This window comes from Rattus norvegicus, chromosome 1, assembly GCF_036323735.1.
Source record: "Rattus norvegicus strain BN/NHsdMcwi chromosome 1, GRCr8, whole genome shotgun sequence".
Taxonomy (NCBI): Eukaryota; Metazoa; Chordata; class Mammalia; order Rodentia; family Muridae; genus Rattus; species Rattus norvegicus.
Genome location: NC_086019.1, coordinates 50,862,737 through 50,886,655, shown reverse-complemented (window position 1 = coordinate 50,886,655; position 23,919 = coordinate 50,862,737). Strand labels below are relative to the sequence as shown.

At 46.1% G+C, this 23,919-nt stretch overlaps 2 protein-coding genes across 2 annotated transcripts in view; one reads left to right on the top strand and one right to left on the bottom strand.

Annotated features, from left to right (window-relative positions):
* The window catches only part of Plg (plasminogen), a 42,480-nt gene extending 28,751 nt beyond the window's left edge, over nucleotides 1–13,729 (top strand). Inside the window, exons 14-19 of the mRNA NM_053491.2 lie at nucleotides 2,622–2,745; nucleotides 4,229–4,306; nucleotides 4,905–5,045; nucleotides 7,684–7,790; nucleotides 13,006–13,151; nucleotides 13,327–13,729. Of these exons, the coding sequence (NP_445943.1) occupies nucleotides 2,622–2,745; nucleotides 4,229–4,306; nucleotides 4,905–5,045; nucleotides 7,684–7,790; nucleotides 13,006–13,151; nucleotides 13,327–13,488 (758 nt within the window). The 3' untranslated portion in view covers nucleotides 13,489–13,729. The remainder of the gene's footprint in view (nucleotides 1–2,621; nucleotides 2,746–4,228; nucleotides 4,307–4,904; nucleotides 5,046–7,683; nucleotides 7,791–13,005; nucleotides 13,152–13,326) is intronic.
* A 568-nt stretch (nucleotides 13,730–14,297) lies between these two features.
* Nucleotides 14,298–23,919, bottom strand: part of Slc22a3 (solute carrier family 22 member 3) — an 89,141-nt gene continuing 79,519 nt past the window's right edge. The window contains exons 8-11 of the mRNA NM_019230.1: nucleotides 21,725–21,833; nucleotides 20,333–20,445; nucleotides 18,520–18,619; nucleotides 14,298–15,802 (exon numbers count right to left, since the gene is read on the bottom strand). Of these exons, the coding sequence (NP_062103.1) occupies nucleotides 15,742–15,802; nucleotides 18,520–18,619; nucleotides 20,333–20,445; nucleotides 21,725–21,833 (383 nt within the window). The 3' untranslated portion in view covers nucleotides 14,298–15,741. The remainder of the gene's footprint in view (nucleotides 15,803–18,519; nucleotides 18,620–20,332; nucleotides 20,446–21,724; nucleotides 21,834–23,919) is intronic.

Below are 23,919 nucleotides of genomic sequence, written 5' to 3'. Positions count from 1 at the left end.
GTGGCTCTTGGGCTCTTGGGGTGGGAGGAGAAGGAAAGGTAATAGGCAGACTTCTACAGGCCCATTTTACAGTAGGTTAACACGGAGGCTGCCAGCGTTAGAGAAGGGGAGAGTGACCTTTTTCTCTAGGGAGCATTTTTTTATATTGGGAAGAAATTGTCTTGGTAGCCTCTCTACTTGGATCTGGCCACTGAGACATTAGGGTCTCAGTGTCTCCCTTTCAATCTCTACACTCAGTTTCTATCCCTTGCCCCTCTCCCACCCCATTGTCTTTACCTGCCCTGCACAGGCTGCCCCTAAATGGTGCTTGCCCTCGCTTTCATGCCTGGGGCTCCATGTCCTGGCTTCAGAGGGCTCTGACTTCTGCAGCAGCTGTGGGTACCAGAGGGTCTGACTTTTCTCAGGGAGTCAAGCCTTGGCATCCAACGGCCGTATCCCGTGAGGCCAAGCCTCAGCTGTCCTCCATACCTTCAAAAGCAATACCACACGGGAGATGCTTAAACACAATTTGCCAAGTTCCATTGCCACTGTCGTGTGCATCTTTGCCCCACTCCCACCCCAAATGGACTACAGTTCCTGTATGCTGACCCTAAGGAAATGAGTTTCCAGAAGATTCCACCAAGTGATGCTGGTCTCTTGTTAATTACAGCTAATTTTTCAGCATCAATTATCCCAGCAAAGCAAATGTTCCACCTCACAGATTCCTAATTCAAAACATCCCATAAATAAAATAGGGCCAGTAGTGTCATTGAAGAGACCCTCAAACTCCCATCTGAAATGTCACAAGCCAGGCCTTCAACATTCTTTTTTTTTTTTTTTCCTTTTTTCGGAGTTGGGGACCGAACCCAGGGCCTTGTGCTTGCTAGGCAAGCGCTCTACCACTGAGCTAAATCCCCAACCCTCTTCTCAACATTCTTGTCTCCAAAGCTCCCACAGAATAACTCATAAAGTCCTGTGCACCTGATGATTTTTTTTCCCACACAGATCTCCAAAATCCTTCAACAGCCCTCCCCAGAACAACGCAGGCAAGTCTGTCATAGCGATAGCCTGCTCAATGGTACCAAATGATGGTCTAGTTAGTTTCTCTGTTGCCATGGTAAAATGCCATGACCCAGAGCAACCAGGAGAAGAAAACAGGTTGTTTGGCCTACTTTTCATATCACAGTTGGTCACTGAGGGAAGCCAGGCAGCCACTCAAGGGTAGAACCTGAAGGCCAGCAGAGATCATGGAGGAATGCTTTTACCAGCTTGCTCCTGACAACAGACTCATCCTGCCTTCTTATGCCACTCAAGACCACCAGCCTAGGGAATGGCACCACCTACAGTGGGCTGAGCTGTATTACATCAGTCACTGACCAAGACAATGCATCCCCTGACCCCCACCAGACTTGGCTAAAGGCTTATTGGTGGAGGCAACTCCTCGCTCAGGTTCCCTCTTCCCGGGTGAATGTACTTTCTGTCAAGATGACCAACACTAACTAGCACATGCACATGCATGAAGCAATAGGCACTGAGCTGAGCTTTAGAGAGGACTGTCCCACCACAACACACATCTCTCTTTGGAAAGCCTTCCTTGCATGCTTTCTCAGAACAGGCCATGGCAAATAGACAGTGGAAAATTCGGGTTCCAGCTACCTCAGAGTGTGCACTCTCTGGTTGACTAAGAGGGAAGGAGTTTCTTCTAGGGATGCCATGAGCAATGCTTACGGTTACCTTTCTGAAGACTTTGGGCCTTCAGGCCCCAATGGAGCATTTTTGAATATCCCCTGCATCTCTGTTAGAGGGAATTACCAAAGATGGGATGCAGACCCTGCTCTCCAGTACGGTGACAGGCTAGCTGATGTGAGGGAATGCATACTGGAGGTAAATGGAGAGGAGGCAGGTGGGGCAAGTGGGTTGATTGTTAGTTATAGTTGGTTATAGTATTTGGGGTGTATGCAGGGCAGGGCAGGGCAGGGCAGGGCAGAGGAGGGCAGGGAAAGGAGGGTCAGGTCTAGGCTGAAACCAGCAGAGAGAAGGTAAAACCGGACGGTTGCACTTGATGTCTACATAGACAGATAAACACAGACAGACACACAACCTGCACAGACTCACAAGAAAAAAAAATACCATACTGTCTTCCAAGGGGATAAGAGCTATGGACTTCAGGAGACCTTCCACAGTTCAGGAAATTTTGACATTGCAACATGGTGCTGTCATCTACAGATGTGTTGGGCCATGTTTATAGCTGTCCTGAGATTCTTGTGGGCTGCAGGCTGGCCGTGCCACACAGATGGTGTTGACAAGCGCAGCGTGGCGTTCTAAGTAGATTATATCAAGGCTAGGCAACCGTTACAAATAACCACATTTGTCCATCGAAGTCCACCAAGAGAAGCTCTTATTTTAATTCTGAGCTACACTGGTATAATTAAATGATTAGAGTATATGGCCCCTTCTGGAGATAGGGTTCTGTGCTGTCTGCTGCTACTTTTGAAACCCAGAGGAACTGTTCCAAAGGTTGCCTATGACCTTGGAAACGTGACAAACTCAGCTCCTGGCCATTGGCCATGAATTGATCAGGGCCATATGACAGAGCCAGTGCATCTGCTGAAGTGTGACCTCCTCCCATATCCCCTTCACAGCATCATTATCGTCCTTTGAATGTGGGAAGCCTCAGGTGGAGCCGAAGAAATGCCCTGGGAGGGTGGTGGGTGGCTGTGTGGCCAACCCTCACTCCTGGCCCTGGCAAATCAGCCTTAGAACAAGGTAAGGAGTTGCAGAAACATTTCCCACCTTTCTGTGTGAGCTTCACAGACTCTTTATGCTAAGTCAACACCGCTGAGCCTCACTACCTACCTTCCTGTTCTCTAATGTAAGGAACTAATGCAGCTACGTGAAGTTGCATAAGATATCTTCTTAGGGTCTCTACTTTGAAAATGACCAAAAATGGTACTTAAGGAAAACAAAACAAAATAGAACAAAGGGGATCTGGGCTGTTGTCATTAAATTCTGTAAATGTAACAAACTGTGTAAAATGATGACATCCCCAGAAAACATGGAAACCCCTTGAATTTAACACAGAGGCTGCTTGTGTGTTCATAAACACACGGACAAGCCAGCTTGTGACTGCCCTAGTTTAAGAGATGCATCTGAACCTGCAGAAGCAGGGCCCCATGTGGCAGAGCACATCTGCAATCCTTAATTCACGTTTCCTGGGCCTGACTTATGAAATACCCGTAGGGAGCAGGCTCCTCGTGGGCTTGTCAGCTTGCTCGGCTCACTTCCACAGCACCGTGCACACTCCGTTGCTGTTCACCGTGCCCTCTGTGAGCTCGCCAGAGGGCCACTAACAGTTGTGCGCTTGACTGGCTGAACTGTCTCTGTTTCGGAGTTTGTTTTTAAGATTTATTTATTTTACTTATATGAGTGCTTGCCCGAGTGTACAAATGTGCACCATGTGTGTGCCTGGTGCCCTTGGAGACCAGATCCCTTGGAACCGGATCTATATGGTTGTGAGCCACCATGTGGTTGCTGGGAACCAAACCTGGATCCTCTGGAAGAGCTGTCAGTGTTCTTAACCTCTGAGCCGTATCTCCAGCCACAGAATTGTTTTGTTTTGTTTTTCTTTCTTTCTTGGTTTAAGTACTTAACTCCTTGCTGTATGATCTTTACCTGCCAAATAGATTTTTTTTCCTTCTGAGATTGAACGGCGGTTTATTTTCTGGCTGTTTTGTTTTTCCCCTTTCTTTTTCCGGACCGACCCTACATAGGAAGTTATTTGCATTTGTATTCTAGCCATTGCACCCTGGTTGGGAGTTGGTGACCTCATTAGCCTGCACTACTGCTCTTGGGGTCACATTTGGCCTCCGTAAAGGATGATTGGTGGAGACCGTTTGCAAAGCCCTAGCCAATAAGGAATTCAAGGCAGCCTCAAGGGCAGGTTTGGACTGGTGGTTTGTGTTGGGGTCCAGGGTTAATAGGACACAGTGCAGATACAGGACTTCGTGCTGGAGTCTCCACCTCTGCTCTGTGGTGCAGGAGGCATCCAAGGCTCTCCAAGATATCTTAAGAAGGGTGTGGATAGATGGCACTGTGTCTCTACCGTCCTGCACATGGGCTGGCAGTCCTTTCTGCTGGGAATAGAAACAACAAAGCAAAGAGCTAATGGACACTTCTTTCTGATTTTCTGTGCAACTGATTGGGACAAAGCAGCTGTACTAAATGTAAATTCTTGTTTTCTGTCCCCCAGATTTTCTGGACAGCACTTCTGTGGCGGTACTTTAATATCCCCAGAGTGGGTGCTGACTGCCGCTCACTGCTTGGAGAAGTACGTTCCATGGGTAACTGGCATGACATCTCCTTCTAAAGACCGACCTCTCTCTTCCTCTCCTCCCCTTCATGCCCCTCTTCTCCCTCTTCCTCCCCTCCCTCTTCTTCCCCTCCCTTGTCCTCCCCTCCCTCTTCCTGTTTCCCCCTTTTCCTCCCCTCCCCCTTCCCCTTCTTCCTCCTTCCTTCCTTCCCTCCTTCCTTCTCCCTCCTCTTCCTTTCCTCCTCCCATCCTTCTCTTTCCCTCCCTCCTCTCCTCCCTCTTCCTCCCCTACTACCTCCCTGCCTGCCTTCCATGGTAGTAACATCGGGGACCCAGAAGAGCCACTGGGACAACTAGGCAAGAGGGAAATAGTTCTAGAGAAAATCTGAGGACACAGAGTGGGGTGCAGGTCTGGGGAAACAGGTCTGCTCAATGGCAGGCATTGATCCTCTCAAGGTCAAGAACATTCCAGGGTCAGACAAATCTAGGAATTTGTGTCTTGCTGAAGATCCTGATGGCTACATGTGTTGGAAGTCCTTGTGATGTGCACAGCACAGGAAGGCACCAGGGAAGGGTCTGGACTATGTTTGACTCCTAATGTCACCATCCTTTCTAGATCTTCGAGACCTGAATTCTACAAGGTTATCCTGGGAGCACACGAAGAACGAATCCTTGGGTCAGATGTTCAGCAAATAGCAGTAACCAAACTGGTCTTGGAACCCAACGACGCTGACATTGCCCTGCTGAAGCTAAGCCGGTACGGGTGCCCCTGGGTTTGGATCCCAAGCTGAGTAAAGAGAGCAGCTTCATGGCAGGGTCTTATGGGCCACAACTATGGGGCAGAGCTGTCTAGTATGCAAAGCATGGGAGTTTAGGAAACAATGGGGATAAATCTCATCAGAAAACCAGGATTCAGCCCAGTTCTGCATACCCCAGGCACATTCCTTAAAAAGGAAGCCAGATTCAGTTTCCTTATATAGAAAAAGAATTAAAATATAAAGTACAGAGTCACCTCCATGTCTCCCCCACCAGCTAATAATATGAATTCACTGATAATTACTCCAGGCTAACAAAGCTCCTCCATCAGTTACTCCAGGCTAACAAAGCTACTCCATCAGTTACTTCAGGCTGACAAAGCTACTCCATCAGATACTCCATGCTGACAAAGCTACTCCATTAGTTACTCCAGGCTGACAAAGCTCCTCCTAATATAATGAAAGAATCAAATGAGATTATTTGATTACTTCAAAGCACTTTTAAAAGCTACAGACATATGCCTGGCATGGTTGCACATGCCTTGATCCCAGCTCTTGGGAGACAGAAGCAGGTGGAACTCTCTGAGTTTGAGGCTAGCCTGGTTTACACAGTGAGTTCCAGTAAAGCCAGGGCTACAGGGAGAGACATTAGCTCAAAAAACCAAAGCCCCAAACCAAAACAATAAGAGTAAAATCCCACAAATACAGGGGAGAGGCGGGGACTAGAGAGAGATCAGCAGTTAAGAGCTTGCTGCTTTTTCAGAGAACCTGAGTTTGGTTCCCAGAATCTCTATCAAGTGGTTCACAACTACCTGTAATTTCAGCTCTGGACACACACATACATTTAAGAGAGAGAGAGAGAGAGAGAGAGAGAGAGAGAGAGAGAGAGAGAGAGAGAGAGAGAGAGAGAGAGAAGCAAAAACCAGCCAACCAAACAACAAACCAAGGTAGGAGAGAACAGAAAGAAACAAGAAACAATTCACAAACACAAGTTCCCTCACTGGTCTTTGTCTGCATTTTCCCTGCTGAAGTGTAGTTTTTAAAGCCAGGCACTGGGTAATTAGGTTTGTTCCATAGAGTTAGGAATGTTTGGAAACAGGTCCCTTCCCATGGACACAGCACACAAATGGTCAGCTATTTTGAGAACTAGACATTTGGGACAGGCAAAAGGCACTTGGAGCACATCAGCTGTGCCTGATGGCTTCCAGATGACAGGGAGATGATTCTGGCAGAGACAAAGGCTGGTCCAGCCAGTGCAGGCTGCTGGTCTCAAACACTGGGCCATGTTACTGGGCTGTAAATGGAGAGGTGATGTCTTGGGACATTCTGATGTGCTGGAAGGGAGGGAGGGAGGGAGGGAGGGAGGAGGGAGGGGAGTTACTCAGTAAATCAGTTCATCTCCCTCATGTTCCCAGAACCTTCCCTTGCGTCCCAGCAAATGAGCAAACACAAGACTTCCCGTCCATGTGTGTTCCCTTAGATTCATTAGAGTGATCTAATGGCTTGAACAAGTCATTCAGCAAATAGGCTGTTCTCTGACAGCCTAACATATCTTGGCTTTTACCATATTATTTCCATACCCCAAAGATCGAGGACCAAAGGTCTTGGTGTCCCATAAAGGAACCTGTGCATGACACCCCTGTGAGAAGCTGGGTCTGTTTTGGTCATTCTGGGAAAAGGTGTCTGCTGCAAAGCTGGAAAGAGTGGATTCTCAATGAAAACAGGGCATTTCTCATTTCCAGTCTTTTTTTTCTGTTCTTTTTTTAAAATCTCCTGAATGCACTAAGACTTTGGGTTTGAAAAATCAAAGTTAGAATGCATGTGAATCCATGGAACTCTTTGCAGGTGCAAGTTCTTTGAAAACAGGGCTGGTTCACTCGTGTGAAGAATTCACTTCCAAATCACACTCTCTCTTGGTGTACACCTTTGCCTGAATTCTTGTAACCATTTTAGCATTTTTCAGATGAGAAGATCTGGGACCCAGAATGGTGGAATAAATAGTCCTGGCCAAATATCTTTTGATCGTAGTGTCGCTGGATAGCTTCAGGATGGTCCACCCACAGAATGGCACCCTCTTACACTTAATAGTAAATCCTAAAGCACAGGACAGGGCTCAGTTGGTAAAGCGCTTGCCACACAGGCATGGGGACCCAAGTTCAAATACCCAGCATTATGTCAAAAGCTGGGCATGAGGGTAACCCCAACACTGTGGCCAGGGCTGGGGAGCGAGAGACAGGAGGACTCCTAGAGATTACTGACAGTCTCACTGACTCAATGAAGTCCAGGTTCTGGGACAGACTCTGTCTCCAAAACTGAGGAGATGAACAACTGAGGAAGACACCTGATATTGACCCGTGGCCTCTTTGTGCATATGCACAAGTGTGCATTTGGTTCCTGCATGGGCACACACACGAAGACATACATCCCCTCCCATAGGGGATTCTTTAGCTCCTAGGACACTGTAGGGCACTGTGAGAATGAAGGGTTTTCTATACTGTTCTGCATCAATAAAATAAAGAGATATTGGCCCAGGGAATTGTTGGGATGCTGAGGTGGGTACCTTGGCTGTGGGTGATCTTCAGTGAAGGGTGGGGGTCTCCCACAGAGTAGTTGATGTAACATTTGCTGTGCTCCTTTCAGCCCAGCCACCATCACAGATAATGTCATCCCAGCTTGTCTGCCATCTCCAAATTATGTGGTTGCCGACCGGACACTGTGTTACATCACCGGCTGGGGAGAAACGAAAGGTGAGACAAACCGGCTTTGACTACAGGCGTTATGGCAAAAGGAACCATTTGGAGTGAGTTGTAGCAAGTCCTGCATGTGAATGTGGCCCAGCCCCTTTCTAGATTTGTCTGGGCACTTACTATATCTACATAATTGGTTGCCAGGAGATGCACACACACATCCCTTAGACTCCTCTGACCTACTATTGCAATAGGAATGTCTTCTCCCCCGGGGAGAGGGCTTCCCACAACCCACAGAGTAGCCTGGACTTTTCATGTGACTTTACTATTTTAAGTTCTCAAAAATGGTGGTAACAGAATCACAACTATAGCTAAACCAGTCTTTCCAAGTACTCATATGATTAATATGCGTGAGAGGCCATTAGTGTGGGACAAGCTGATAACCAAGAGGGGAGAGAAAGGCCCCAGGTGCCCTGGTACAGCTGATGAGGCAAGGGGTAGGCAGAGCGCTCCATGCAGGCTCCACTATCGCAATCTGTACTACTCCGGCAACTCCTGCTTCTCTCTCTGCATATGCCTGATAATAATGAAATCCAGCAAGTTCAACCTCTCAGTTGTGGGCACAGTAAGAATGCCTTACAAGGATGGCCTCCCTCTCAGAAGGGTTGAGTACCGTGCTGGCTGGCTCTGTCTTCTTTGAGAGACACACATACCTATACACAGACACACACAGAGACACACACAGACATACACATACACACATACACACACACATACACACACATACACACATGCACACACATGCACACACACAGACACACACACAAACACATATACACATGCATACACACATACACACACATACACACACATACACACACACAGACACATACACAGACACACACACAGACACACACACAGACACATACACAGACACACACACAGACACACTCACAGACACATACACAGACAAACACGCACACACACATACACACATGCACACACACAGACACACATGCACACACACAGACACACACAGACACACATGCACACACACAGACACACACAGACACACATGCACACACACAGACACACACACACACATACACACATGCACACACGCACACACAGACACACACACACATACACACACACACGCACACACACAGACACACACGCACACACACAGACACACATGCACAACACACATACACACATGCACACAAACAGACACACACACGTGTATACACACATGCACACACACATGCACATACACAGACACAGACACACACACACACACACACACACACACACACACACACACACAGAGTGTAGATCATTTCCAATCCTGGCTTCTCCCATTTCCCAGATTTCCTGTCTCCCTTTCCCCACTTCCGATTCTGTAGCATGGAGTCCTAGAAGGGGAGCTTCAGAACCTTGATGTTTCCCCTGTGGAAATGCTAGGTTGTTCTTAAGTGTTTTGTACTTAAGAAAAAAAAATCTGCGTGCTACAGACTTGTAGGAGTTAGATATTGTTCCTTTGGGCAGATGAGTTTCCTGATGCTCAGACACAGGGGGTGGCACAGCGGGAACAGCATGCCTGCTGCTAACTGCAGAGACCTGGGGAGGAACCCAGGTTCCCCTCCCCCGCTCACCAGCTGTGATAGTTAGGCAGGTCTGGCTAATGGTCTCCTAGCCTGCCTTAGGGCTGTGGTGGGAGAGGCAATGATAGAATGACTTGTCACTTGTGTCCCGTACATCATAGATGCCATTCTCAAACACGGAGCACGGTTGTTTCCATGTGACTCTTCTACAAGTGACAGAAAATACAGTTCCAACTGAATTAAGCAGACCAAGAGAGATTTCTAGTGATCTAGAAAGTCAGTCCCCTCTAGTGCTGGCCCGGGGCCTCAGACTCTGTCCAGCCACCATGTGGGTGTCATTCAGGTCACACGAGGATTGCCTTCCTGGAGGCTGCAGATGCTGTGTTAATTTTGGCTCTGTCCGTGGGAATAAAGGCTGTCACTTTCCCCACAGTGGGAACAATAACCTGCCTTGCTTGGAAAGCTCAGACTCTGGTCATGAGCCACTTCTGAATCAGTCATGTCTGGCTCAGATCATGGTCTGCTCTGCAACTGGGGGCAAGGCCCATGCATGCACCTAAAGAGCAGGAGCTGATCCCTCAGCGGCCCTTGGAGCGTAGAGAGGAAGGTTTCTACCCCTCCACCCCACCCCAAAAATCAACTTTGTGATTGGTCTTCATTGTCAGCTGGACTAGACTTACCTAGCAGACATAGCCCTGGACATATCATGGAGGGTGAACTGAGGAGGGAAGAACCACCCACACCTAGAAGCCCAGATTAAATAAAAGGGTAAAGAGCACCAGAACCCCCATCTCTGTTTCCCGATCCATGAAGACATGAGTAAACACCCTTCTGCTATAGTTGCACACTGCAGACATGCTAGACTATACCAAAACCATAATCCAAAAGAAACCCAGCTTTCTGGATGGCGAGCCCATCTTTCTCCAGGGTTTTGTAGCATGCCTTTGCTTGGCTAGTACAGAACATCCCAAGAAATAACTGACGGTCCCTTCTCCAGACACTGTGACTAGACTTGTCTCCATCACTGACATCATCAACATCTCCATCATCACAGTCATCCCCATCCCCATCAACAACATTCCCACCTCACCATTCCTAGATGTTAATAATGACGTCTAGTCAATCAGTGTTCTTAGCTTCCTAGATAAAATTCTCTCTCTCTCTTCACTTTGTGCCCCAGGCTTTCTCAGGTTTTCAAATTCCAATGGTGAGCTCGTGTTGAGACTGAGGACTCTTCCAGGTTGGCTCTTTGCTGTCTTTCTGGATTTTCAGGGGGCCTGGCTACTGCTAGACTTAGCCTGGTGGCCCCCTCACAGCAGGGCTTTTGCCCCTAGGCCACTTACACGTGGCCCTCAGGCCTCTAGAGCTGTCTTCTCTCCTTTGGCCACCAGATGGCAGCATATCTTCATAGACCACATAAACGTCCTGTGATCCACCCAGAGGTGGTTTCCTCGGGGCTCAGAAAGTGAACAAGAGCGGCGACCTGGGAATAGATTCAATTTCAGCCGAGTATTTTCAGAGACATGTTGCCTCCTCTCCTGGACTTAGTTCGAGCAATTCCCGCCGTCTCATCTGATCCCATGACCTTAAGACTTGTCTCTTGTATTTCCTGTAATCACCAGACGGATTACACATTTTCTGAGCCTAAGACAAGTCTAGTCCAAGTGTCTGGGGGAAGGCACTGTTCATTATTTCTTGGCTGCTCTGTGCTAGCAAAGCAATCGCATGCTACAAGACTATGGAAAAAGCCGTGCTTGCAGACCGGTAAGCTGGGTTCTCGGCAACATTGCTAGGTCCTGGGTGGATCCATCTGGTCAACAGCCCTTCCTCTGGCCTATCTGCAAGTGTTCTGCCTCAGTCTGGCACACAAAAGCAGGCTTTTTTTTTAATATTAAAGAAGAAATACAACTCATAAATCAAGTAAGGGAATGAATGTTCCCTTTCCCTCATTGCCGAAGGAATATAGATTAGAAAACGAGTCAGAACAATTTAATTTACACCTATTACATTAGATAATTTATTTAAAAAGTCACAATATTTTATAAATAGTGCGATGTGGACACTCATGAAGGTGCGTCACGGACTGATGTTTTCTGGTGTGTTTTATCATCACATCTGTCTCGAAAATATTCTGAGTATAAATGTGTGTATGTTGTTTCTGAGAACTTAGACTTAAGGAGATATCATGGGATGAAAACAAACGGCAGGGAGAGAGGTGTGGAGCCTCTGTGAGCAGGGAAGGGCCAAGGGGCCATGGTAAAGTGGGCACTGAACACACAGCTTCAAGTTCAAGGTCAGCACCATGTCCACACTAAGCCTTGGTTTCCTTAATGGCCTTTGAGGAATCGTAGAAGTAGCTACTTCCTAGAACTGGTGCAAGAATTAAATGAATTAATTAGATGAACTAAATGAAATTATACTATGTCACCAGCTGTTCCTTGATTAGTAAAAGATAGTTAATTTTTACAGCTTTGGGGAGGCCATTAATATACACAACACAAAAATGGACTGTCTAAAATGCCTGAGGCCCATTGACAATGTGGAGCGACCGTTGTATTTCCAAACCAGTTCCCTCATGGCAAGAGAAAAAAAAAATCCCATGATCACTAAGCAACCATTGTTCATTAGGTTGTCAGGGAGATTGTAGCATTATTAAAATGTCCTAGGGGCTGGGGAAATGGCTCTATTGGTGAAGGGCTTGCCCTATAAGCATGAAGACTTGGTTTGGATCCCCAGAACCATAAACACAGACCTGTGGTGTATATTTGTAATACTGGTTCTAGGGAGGTGGAAGCCTGTGGATCTCTGGAACTCAATGGCTATCCAGAATAGCCCCCCTGAGGCCAGGGAGAGACCCTGTCTATCCCAAGGAATGAGGTCCGAGATTGACCTCTGCCCTACACACAAACACACACACACACACACACACACACACACACACACACACACACACACGCTGGGGCCTGCCAAATAGAAAATGGTCTTTTCCGTGAAAACACAGAGAAGTCTCAGATGTGTCTATCTGACCCCAGAACCCATGTAAAATAAAAGGATCTAGACATGGTAGCCCCATTGTAATCCCAGTGTTGGGGAGGTGGAGGCGGGCTGGTCCCTAGGGGCTTGATGGGCAGCCAGCCTAGCCTATGCGGTGTGTTCTAGGCCGGAGAGAGCCCTGGTCTCAAAAGGAAGGTGGGCAGTGCCTGAGGAATGAATAAGACCTGAGGTTGTTCTCTGCCCATCCCCTGCCATGCCTCTTTGTGCATCTATAATGAGCAGGTAGGGGAGGGATTCGAAGTGGAGCAATAGAATATAGGTGGTAAATATCACATAGAAAGCCTGAAAAAGAACACATTACAATAGTAGCAATAGAGGTTTTAAAGCCCCCTCTCTTTAAATGTATTCGCCTTCTGTTTTAAACTGGAAATAGCATGTGGACAAATATCAAAGCCGCAAATGCCGTGAAGAAGCCAGAATGCTGCGGCAGGTCTTAGGAACCCTCTTTAACATCGTGTGTAATGCTCACAACTTTAAGGGCTCAAAAGGTGTTAACACTGCTGCCCTGTGCCACGAAACCACACAGACAAGAGCTCTATACCCACTGCTCTGTTGTTCTGGAACTTTCCTGTGGATCCATTTAGGATTTTAAACCACATCTCTACCGGTCATCACAGGGACTCCAGGTGCCGGCCGTCTCAAGGAGGCCCAGCTGCCCGTGATCGAGAACAAGGTGTGCAACCGCGCTGAGTATCTAAACAACAGAGTCAAATCCACCGAGCTCTGTGCCGGGCATCTGGCTGGTGGCATCGACAGTTGCCAGGTAAGAGAAGAGACCCAGATGGTCTTGGGTTGATCCATCTCTGCCCCTTGGACTTTCAGTCCGAGAGGATTTGACGACCCATGGCCCGGGGAGGAATCCAACACAAAGATGGCATCCCATAACATCCCACCGGTGTAGCTCACTTCTCATGTGGATTCTTCCCTCCTTCATCTAGGGCGACAGTGGAGGACCTCTGGTTTGCTTCGAGAAGGACAAGTATATTTTACAAGGAGTCACTTCTTGGGGTCTTGGCTGTGCTCGCCCCAATAAGCCTGGTGTCTATGTTCGTGTTTCCCGGTACGTTAATTGGATTGAAAGGGAGATGAGGAATGACTAATTGGGTGGGAGGCAGAACAAAACTACTAAATATGGGGAGGGGATTAGGGCGCTTGAAAAAAAACCTGACAGCAATCAAACCAAAGACACTACACTGGACCACTACTTCCTGTCACCCCTCAGCTCCTCCCTCTTTTTGTATTATTGTGGGTAAAATTTTCCTGTCCCTGGACTTCTGGATTTTGTGACAATAGACCATCACTTCTGTGACCTTTGTTGAAAATAAACTCGATACTTACTTTGATTTGAGTTGGTTTTTGGGGGGAAGGGAAGTCGTCAATATTTTCATATGCTCTGTTCACCCTAACAGTGTAAAAGCAACCAACTGAAGGGGTTCAGTTTGTTTTCCCAAGGGCCAGCTGCACCAAGAGAACCGAAGGTCTCGGCGAGTCACTTGTATATTGACCTCGTCAGCTAACAACAGTCTGACACACATCTTCAATGTCTCCCTTTCTGACACTGAGAATACTGAAAGCTGCCTCATGTATGAGGAGACAGGGGACTGGGTTCTATTCTGGTACTGACAACTGGGCTTTAGCCCAGATTCAGGGATGTGACGCTGACTTGCTAGCTGAGTCCGTGGCATAGGCTAGGTGATGGAAACTTAATATGAGAGCAGCCGAGAGTCTGAACGTTATCGTGGGTCACATCCCAGTGCCAGACAGAGAGGGCCAGGAGCCTGTAAAGGAACAACCAGCCACCACGGAATGATGTTATTCCCCAGTTTGGAGACCGTAAGCGACGCACACGTGTTGTGTGGGATAGTGTTTGACTGTGGCACATGTTCAGAGGGAGGAGAAAGGATAGATATTTTTAAAAACAGTTTAAAAATTGTTTATTGTTATGAAACAGAACTTCCAACTTGAAATGCAATCCAAAGGCAGCAGAGTGGACAAGAGCCGCGCTACAGCCATGAAACACACAGGGAACCAGGCCACAGATGCCGGGCACGCACAGTGGGTGTGGCAATGAATACCCAAAAGGCTGTCAAGAGTCTGAACACTCACATTCGGTTCTCACATGCGTCAGGGTGAAACGATGTTTTACAGTCACACGCACATCTTCTCTGGGGTGGCACACATGTCTTATGTTCTCCACATATGCATTTCTTTCTTCCACATCGGTAAGGTTTCCCTTTGAGGCTACTTTTGCCTGTCCACACTGAGTTTGAAGTTTAAGAAACTTTCAGTCTAACATACACACTGAGTCCGAAAATTTATCAAGAACTGCACACCACGTAGAATACCGTGTTTACATTTGAGTCTTTGCTTGAGGAGTCTTGATCTAATAAAAAAAAAATTCAGTCCCTCATTAGTATCTCCTACATCCCTTATAAATGGGTCGCCAATCCTTTAAAGTATGAATACAATTGACTTTTATCATGAAGTGACAACAACTGTATTTGTATTTGTTTTTGGTGTTTTGTTTTTCTCCCAAGATAAGTCGGAAGTGCCCAGATGGCATGAAGAAAGTCTATTCTTTGGACTCTCAGCCACAGGCACCACTGAAACGGAATTCACAAATATGACATAATTACCCCTTTATTTTTCAAATTCTAAGGCCCGGGAAATCAAAATCCATGTTTTTTTTTTCTTCCTCAATTAAGAATCTGTGATTATAGCGGTCCACTGAAGGAGGAGACAAAATATTGGGGTGTGGGGACTGCAGTGTGATTTCACAATAATGTAGCTGGGTCCTTGGATGTGTTGCATTTAGGGAACTGTGCCTAACCTGGGGCCTGGAACCTCAGTGGCTTTGGGGACAGAAGGGGAGGGGCACCAGGCATGTCGGCTCTCTGAAGGCATGTATTCGGAGCTTAAGCGAATCAGAAATAGCAGTTCTCAGACTCTTCAGAACACTCCTCACTGCTCAGTCTTGATCAGATCAGCTGAGTACACTTCCGTTCACTGCCAGGCCTTGATATGTTCATCCTGCTTCCTGGATGGGACTGTCCTGAGAACTGGAGAACTGGTTGGGACCTTCTCATATCTCCTCCCCAGTGGGTCAGAGACATTGGTCCCAATGAAAGAGAACCTAGGCAGAATCTGTGTACCTACTGGATCTTTGCTAAAGAGGTCAAAGGTTATGTGTTCCCAGAAGCTTGGGTAGCATGATAAATCTTTATCTTATTCCATATAAAATACTCTGGAATCTTTACGGTTCCTTGGAACGGCGCCACCTAGAGGAGGTGAAGCACACTGCAAGGCATATTCCAAGCTCAGCTTCTGTGGTCTTCCAGGCAGACTCAGGGGCCTCAGACATTAGAAGTAGAAACCTGGGTTTTCTTTTTTCTGCCACACTGGTGCAACTGTGAACTGATGAGACAAAAGGCAAACAGGGAAAGGTCTTGTGAAAGATCATGCCATGACTTAAGATCTCAACCTATGCCTCATGACCCCTTTGGGGATGTTGACTGACCCCCTTCACAGGGATCGCCTAAGAGCGTCTGCATATCAGGCATTTAAATCTTGATTCATAACGGTAGCCAAATTACAGTTGTGAAGTAGCAACAAAATAATTTTATGGTTGGGCGGTCACTACATCATGAGGCACTGTATTAAAGGCTGCAGCATCAGGAAGGTTAAGGACCACTAGAAGAAACCTTCCCAGTATTTTTCTTGTCTATAAAACACACCCATGCAGCCTCCTAACTTTCCCACTGCAAAAATAAGAAACAAGTCTATTCTCACTCTCCAATTAAGGTTTACACAAGTTCCTTAAAAGTTCCTACTAAGTGACATGGTTTGCTGAGCTGTTGATGTGGAAAGACTGTGGATCTTGAGCAGTTCCAGAAGGAAGTGTGCTCGCAGGATTTAATAACCTGGTCTTAGTTCATAGCATACAACTATGGGCTATGCGTGCTTAATTTGTAGAGCCATAAATTCTAATGGGCTTTTCTTTGTACAAAGAGTTTAGATTTATTTTATGTGTATGGGTGTTCTGCCTCCATGTGTATAAGCGTACACAGATTCCTGGAGCTTGAGGAAGCCAGAAGAGGAGATTGGATATGGTGGAACTGGAGCTCACTGGAGTGTTATCATAGGGATGCCAGGAACCTCTGGTCCTCCTAGACCCAGGACCTCTGCAAGAGCAACAAGTGCTCTTAACTGCTAATCCATCTCTCCAGCCCCACAATATTGTTTTCCAAAATGGGGACTAGATATAATTAATTAACTCTAGTTTCTGTTATGAAATTTATGAGCATGAAAAAGTGAGAATTTGTGCCCGGTTAAATTTTTTTTGTTGATACATATAATCAAAAATATATACCAACAAATATACAAATACATACATACATACACACACACACACACACACACACACACATATACGTATATAATGCAACATGCTCTCTATATACAATTCAAAGGTTTTCTCACAAACCTTTCAGATCCTGCTAGCCCCTAAAAATCTCACTCTTTCTTTTGTACTTTAACCTAATGTTAGTATGAAGGAGCTGGTGGAAGGGTCCTGAACTCAAATGATCTTCTCTTACAATTCTCCAAAGCTCCCTGGTTAGAAAGCCTGACCTCTGGTGGTTTAAAATCAGGAACAAGTGCTTTGTCTGGCATTAAATAGGCAGATATAAGTAGGATGTCTCACAGGGAAGAATGCAGAGCACAGAGTGCAGGATACCTCGCAGGGAAGAATGCAGAGCACAGAGTTCTTTCTTACTGTTGACCCATAACCTTGGCCTAAGTGAGGCACACATAGCCCAGCAGCTATATACAGCTATGTTGTAAGGCCCTTCTGATTTTCCAGTGGGGATAAAAACATTTCTACTTCACAAAATCATTTTGAGTATTAAATGAGAGAGCATATGTTAAAGCAATGAAGCACATAGATATTTTAAAATATCAAATTCTATATGAGCAAAGACAATAAAACCCTTGAGATGACCACCATTCATCCTTTTAAAAATCCATGCTTGATAACTTTTAAAAGTTAGATGCCTACCCTTAATTTCTGCCTCGCTAAGTTTAGTTATTTGCCTTCAAGAAATTTTACTCGAATATAGCACTAAATTATTTTTAATTATGCAAATAACTTCAAACCATGTCATCTAATTGAGACCTAACAAACACTACAGAATTACATAGACAGAAAGAGGTTGGCCTTCCCATCCATGCCCTTCCCTCCCACAACCTTCTTCACTGGGGGGTGGGGGATTACTGATTATTCGATTATTTGATCATTTTTAAAAATCATACTACACTCTTCTTTCTATTGAGAGAGATTTTGGAGGAAATGGTAAAAAAAAGTGTACATAAAATTTTTTTGCTGCCATAACTCTTCAAATTTATGTATTGGTTGGAAATTAATCAGTACGCAATAGAAAACAATATAGCTATTCCCTCCAAAACTTGACCTCTCTCTCTCTCTCTCCTGTTGTCTGTCTGACTATCCACCCATCAACTTCTTATTTATCATGTATCGATCCATTGTGTCTTTCTTATCTTTATTTCTAACCTCCGTATTTATCTAGTAACTGTTCACCCACTGTCTTATCTCCTCATCAAATTTCGGTGCATCGTTACCTATCTTACTCTTGCTATTTGTCGGTAACCCAGCTCTTTCGTCTATCATATACGTCCCTGTGTAGCTACAGAGACCGATTACTGTTGGATTCTTCTGAGCTGATACTGTGACCCTGTGCTTTTGCTTCTCTTCCTAACAAACCCTGAGGAGCCTGTGTCATCCCGCGAGACAGGGCCGCCTCTCTTCATTTTGGAGGGTAGTTCGTGTCCTGACGCACTGCCGTCTTTCTGATGCCTGTCAGAGCTTTTCATGTCTCACCCTCAGCCCCTGGTTTAAATCACTTCTGGGTTTTAGCACCTTACTAGGAAATGCTCCTCAGTCACAATTTAAAAATAGCCCACATGCTTTTTATAGCTCTAAGTTCTTTTTACATTAACCGGATTAATCTTTTGACTGTTTTAAGGTACAAACTGAAGACTCAACGTCATTTCCCCCATGGGTAATCAATGCCCCGTGCCTTAACATGTAGGGAGCGTTGAATCTTGCGCAGTACCTGCCAAGCTTTTCCACATCTTCCACCGTCTCCGGCAAGGCGATGCCCTTAGTTTCAGGCAAAAGCATCACAAGGCCACCACAGACAGATGCCAGGATCCCTGTGGGGAGAGGGAAAGGCATGACTACCCAGGTACACACCCTTCCCGCCTTGATGCTCACTTTATGACCTAACCTGCCGACAACAACCTCATTCCAAGGTGGCTCAGCATAACCAGATTGCCCTGCTCATTGCCCGTTCTCCATCTTCCTCAGTTCTGCACAGCTCTCGGTCCCTGTGCTCTTGCATACTGAGGGTCAGTCAGGTGTCACATAGTGACAGGGACACATGCTGAGCAATGTGGTGATATCATTGTTGCATAACCACCATGACGTGGATGCAGATAACTAAGACAGCGATGACATCACTAGGCGATACAATTTTATAGGTGCCACCGGGTTGGCTGCGAGGCTGCCAGTGCTATAAGACTGGGCTTACAGAGCACCTGGCAAGTGCCAGCCACTCCAGACCTCTTCCACTGGGAAGACAGATCGTGGATAGGAGCCCCTCTGCCTCTGTTTTCCAGCCCTGGAACTCAGCTGTATTCACTTCCTATGACCTTCCTGACACATTACACTTTGGATCACTCTCTGCCTCAGGGTAAGGCCTTGTCTATGCCTGTCTTTGGGGATTCTCCATGAAAGTGTTTAATCAACATCCCAGGCACCTTCGGTTTGTCCTCAGAAGCATTGAATACATTTACCCTCTTCTTCTGTGAGCCTCTGGCCCCACATCACCCCGTGATAATCTCCTCTCCTTGCCTTTCTTTACATTCAAACTTCCGAAAAGAACATTGGCTACTATTTCTTCTCCATCGCCACAGACTAGCACATGTGCAGGTAAATGCTAACCCCTGGCTCCTGAAAACAAAGGCTAACATTGCTCACACCCTGGTGCCAATGCTCCTGTGTACACATTTCAAGCCACCTAACCTAACTCCAATACATAACGTACTAGAAAAAGATGGGCAGAGAGCCTCTGTTCTACACCATTTCCACACAGGATACATGAGGGACAGAGATGATCAGGGTATGTGTAGAAGTAATCTTTCGTCATCTATTCTTTTTAAACACACCATTTGTCATATCAAAAGCAAATTTATATAGTGAATATTTTAAGAAATATAATTAGTTTTTAGGCCCACCTTTAAATGTAAGACAGCAGAGTTTCAAAAATTTGGTCCCTGGAAATTCCAATACCTTAGAAGGATTTCCGTGTTTGATTTTAACTTAGAACCTAACAAGGGGGGGCTGACATGAACACTGCTTATCCCACCTGCTAATGTAAAGTGACGTAAATGCCATCTAGCATGTTGGATGATCTGACTGGCTCTTTACAACTGACACAGTCATAGGAGGAAGGAACAGATGTCATGGGTATCAAATCCGGTGACCATTACAGGTTCTGCCTGATGACCCGAGGCTAGCACCTAAAACGAGGCAGCCACGAATCTACCCCTCAAGCATGGGACCTGATGTCTAGCTGCAGAATCCAAGCAAAAAAGCTGAGCATGAACTTGTAAATCCAGTGTGGTGAACCAGAGATGGGTAGATCTCCGAGACTCACTGGCCAGCTAGCCTGGGCTAATCAGTGAGTCCCATGTTCCAAGAAGAAACCTTGTCTGATAAACAAGGTAGAGAGCTCCTGAGAGACAAGCCTGAGATTGCTCTGTGGCCCCTGCAACCATGTACACACACGTGGCCATGCACCCACATTCACAGTTCACCTGCTCACCCACACGTGGACACCCCCTCCCGTACAAATGAATTCTTACCAAAGATGATCAGAGGCAGTTCTAGCCATATGGCTGCTAGTCGAAAGAGCAGAAATGGGGCTATGATCCCCCCAAAGTCACACAGGCCTGAGCAGAGTGAAACCCCAAAGTTCCTTCAGATTAAAACAACAGTTTTAGATAAAGATTTTAAAAACAAATTCAGAAAAGTAAAAGCATTCTGACATCCTAAGTTACAGAAGTTGTGTCAATATTTTCTATTTCTACCATTTTTTTTTTTTTAGCTTTGAAAGTTAGTACTGCCTCATGCTGCAAGCAAACCATTTTCATTCTGCACTGTTTCAATGTTCGATTCATGAGGGAGCTCCCAGTGTTGGTGAAAAGATGTTTCTCCATCAGAAGCTTGATAGCCCTGCCAGTCCATGACACTCACAGGCTACTTTGGTATCTGCAGAGGGTGGTTCTGATGCTAAGTTCCTGTTCCACAATTGGTTTATGATCGATCAATAAAGATGCCAGGGGCCAATTGTTGGGTCAAAGAAAAGAGGCAGGACTTCTGGGTCCCTGGAGGCAGGCTACGAGATGCAGGGGAGGAAGGGAGATTTCACCATACTTCAGAGAGAGAGAAGGTAACCAGCCATGTGAGATCTCAGGCAGATTTAGGGTGTTGAGCTGGGACTAAAGATAACTGAGCAACTATAGCTGAGGGTGGATTAAGAGGTGTGTAGCTAAGAGTATTGGGAAGGGCACACTAGCTGTGAGAGATTAGAAGTGCCCAGCAATTGAGCCAATAAGGCAGGTTGAAAATAAGGGGTGTGTGTGTGTGTGTGTGTGTGTGTGTGTGTGTGTGTGTGTGTGTGTGTTTTTCATCCTCTGATCAGAGGAAACCTGGGAGGGACCGGTAGCATGGTCTGCCCGGAGCTTAAGGAGAGGTAGTAAAAGTTACATGCAACAGGTACACTGCAAGGTACACTCCTAGGAATATTGTATTAGTCAAGAAAGCCAATGTGCAGGAACCCACAAACACTCCTTACATAAGCAGCTGCTTAAAAAGCAAGATATGCCACTATGTCGGGGGGAGAGAGGGAGAGGGAGAGGGAAAGGGAGAGGGAGAGGGAGAGGGAGAGGGAGAGGGAGAGGGAGAGGGAGAGGGAGAGGGAGAGGGAGAGGGAGAGGGAGAGGGAGAGGGAGAGGGAGAGGGAGAGGGTTTTAGGCTTTCTATTCCCAATTAGCATCTTTTCACAAAAATCACAGCTCTGGCTGTGTCAGATAATGTCACAAGACTTTTGTCACCAAATGCAGCAGGTAACGGGCAGAAGCTACAGCTTAAAGCTGTCTTTAGGGGCTGAACTGAGCCCAGTTTACTATGTCATCCAGCTTGGAAACATTTGGCTATGGTTACTTAGAAGAAATGGCAATATATGTCAGAATTACCGTAATGTCGTTGGGTACAACTCTGAATTTACCAAATAAACAATTTCAAAGGCCATGGTTATTCCTAGTCTTCCCAAGGTAGCGACTGTGGTCCTCAGCCACGGTATCCCTGTGAATAGAATGTTTGGAAGGGAAGAGTCAGGGGGTATGATCTCATCAATGTTTTACAAAACAATGAAAAATATTCATTGGGTTCCTCCAATTTAACTCTTTGGTAATTTAAGCACAAATGTTAAGACGATAGACAGATTACACTAATGTCCACTCAAAAGCAAACGTTTAGTGAAAGGCGGGTGCTTTTCTGAGTGGGGAAAGGCTGTAAAAATACAACTGAAGACCTGGTTGCTGAGCAATTGCTACACCAAATAACGTCCCAGGAAGTGCTTTCCTATAGAGCCCAGGCCCACCGGGGGACAGAAGGATCTCTGTCCCCTTGAAAACCAAGGCTGTGGTCAGATGTCCATCTTTATTCTGCACGGGTCCAGAAAGCTGTTCTTCTCAGCTAAGGTGGTTTCCTGTGAGAAGCAAGGCTTTGAGAAGTGGGGTGTTTGGAAAGAGACCTCAGTTCTGTGTTCTCCCCACAGTGGGGGCCACACTACCTCCTCCAGGAAGTTATCAAGATAGAGCCAGATTTGGACACACACACTGGCTCACTTTAAAACAATCGACTGCTTTAGGACCAACTGCTCTCGCTTGATCAAGAAAGCCCCCCAACTCTCCAGTAATAATGCGTCATGGCAAATACTCTCCAGGAAACATTTTCTTTCTTTGGTCTTAAGGGCAGATAGAATTCATCATTTTAATTCTAAAACTCCAGGCCTCTGAACATCTTAAAAACTGGGCAATTAGCCGGGCGTGGCGGCTCACACCTTTAAGTCCAATACTTAGGAAGCAGAGGCAGGCAGTATTCTGTGAGTTGGACAGAGCAAGTTTCAGAATAACCAAGGCTACAAAGAGATACTCTGTCTCAACAAAGAGTTATGCAATACTTCATCCTATCCTAGAAGACCTGTAGGAAGTCAAGGGACTGAACACAGTGTATCTGCTAGTCAATGCACAGTTAAAGGTACCAGCATCTCTGAATGCAGAACTTTACACAGCACTAGATAATTCTCTTGTCTCCTAGGCAAACATTGCACCTTCTTGAAGTTATAATTAGGCATTATATCTTCTTGTTGGGCTGAGGGTTGAACCTTATACAAGGCAAGTAAGTGCTCACCATTGACTTATATAGCAGCCCTTGGTTTTTGAGACAAGGTCAAGTCCAAGTTGGTCTTGAACTCTCAACCCTTTGTTATCCTCCTGGGTGCTGGATTCTAGGAACACACCACCACACAAGGCATGATTCTTTTGGTAGAAAAGTAGCCATGAATGAGGATGATGAAAGAAAAAAATAGGAAGCTCATTAATGTGTGCTCACTCCAGAGAATATTCAACAAGTTAAAAAATAAACTACAAGCAACTGTCAGAAAGACAAGCAGAGAGAGAGGTTTCAAAAGAGCCCAGATCATTTCTGGGAAGCTCCAGTTAATTAAGATTTAGTGACAAGCTGGCCAAGGACTTCCCAGAGCTCTTGATGTATTGGAGAATGGGACACCCGCAGCTGCCCCAGCAGTGGTTAAATCAAGGAGTGATGTAGGTCAGAGCTGAGCTCATGTGCTGGGCTGCCACCTGCTCTGGCTTGCAGCAGCTGTAAACATGTGTTTTATTTAGGCCTTGCTTTTTCATGAGAGCCAGGAGGGGACTAGGAAATGCATTCCACTCTTGTCTGTCAGTGAGCAGGTGCTGCTGGAGATGGAAAACGGGGGTTCAGCCAGGTGCCCTGGGTCACAGCTGATGAGCCACTGAGGAGGCCGTCTGCCTCCATGGAAACCACTCTCCAGGGTATGTGCATCAGGCAGAGTTAGTTTTTACCATAGCAGGGTTGGTATTGAGAGCCCCATCAATAAGTTCAGTGTCTTTTTAGGTTTACAACTGAGGCTTAAATGGTTCAATGGGGGAAAAAATTAAAACTAAGAAACCAAATTAAACCACATACATGGTCTTTCTACACACATCACTACTACCACCATCATTAAACGTATACGGTTAACTCAAAAATAACTAGGCAATTCAGTGACAAAGGAAGCTTTATCAGTTTGACACCCTGGTAGGAGAAATGGTTTGCCCTACATACACGCTGCTAACCTTAAAGA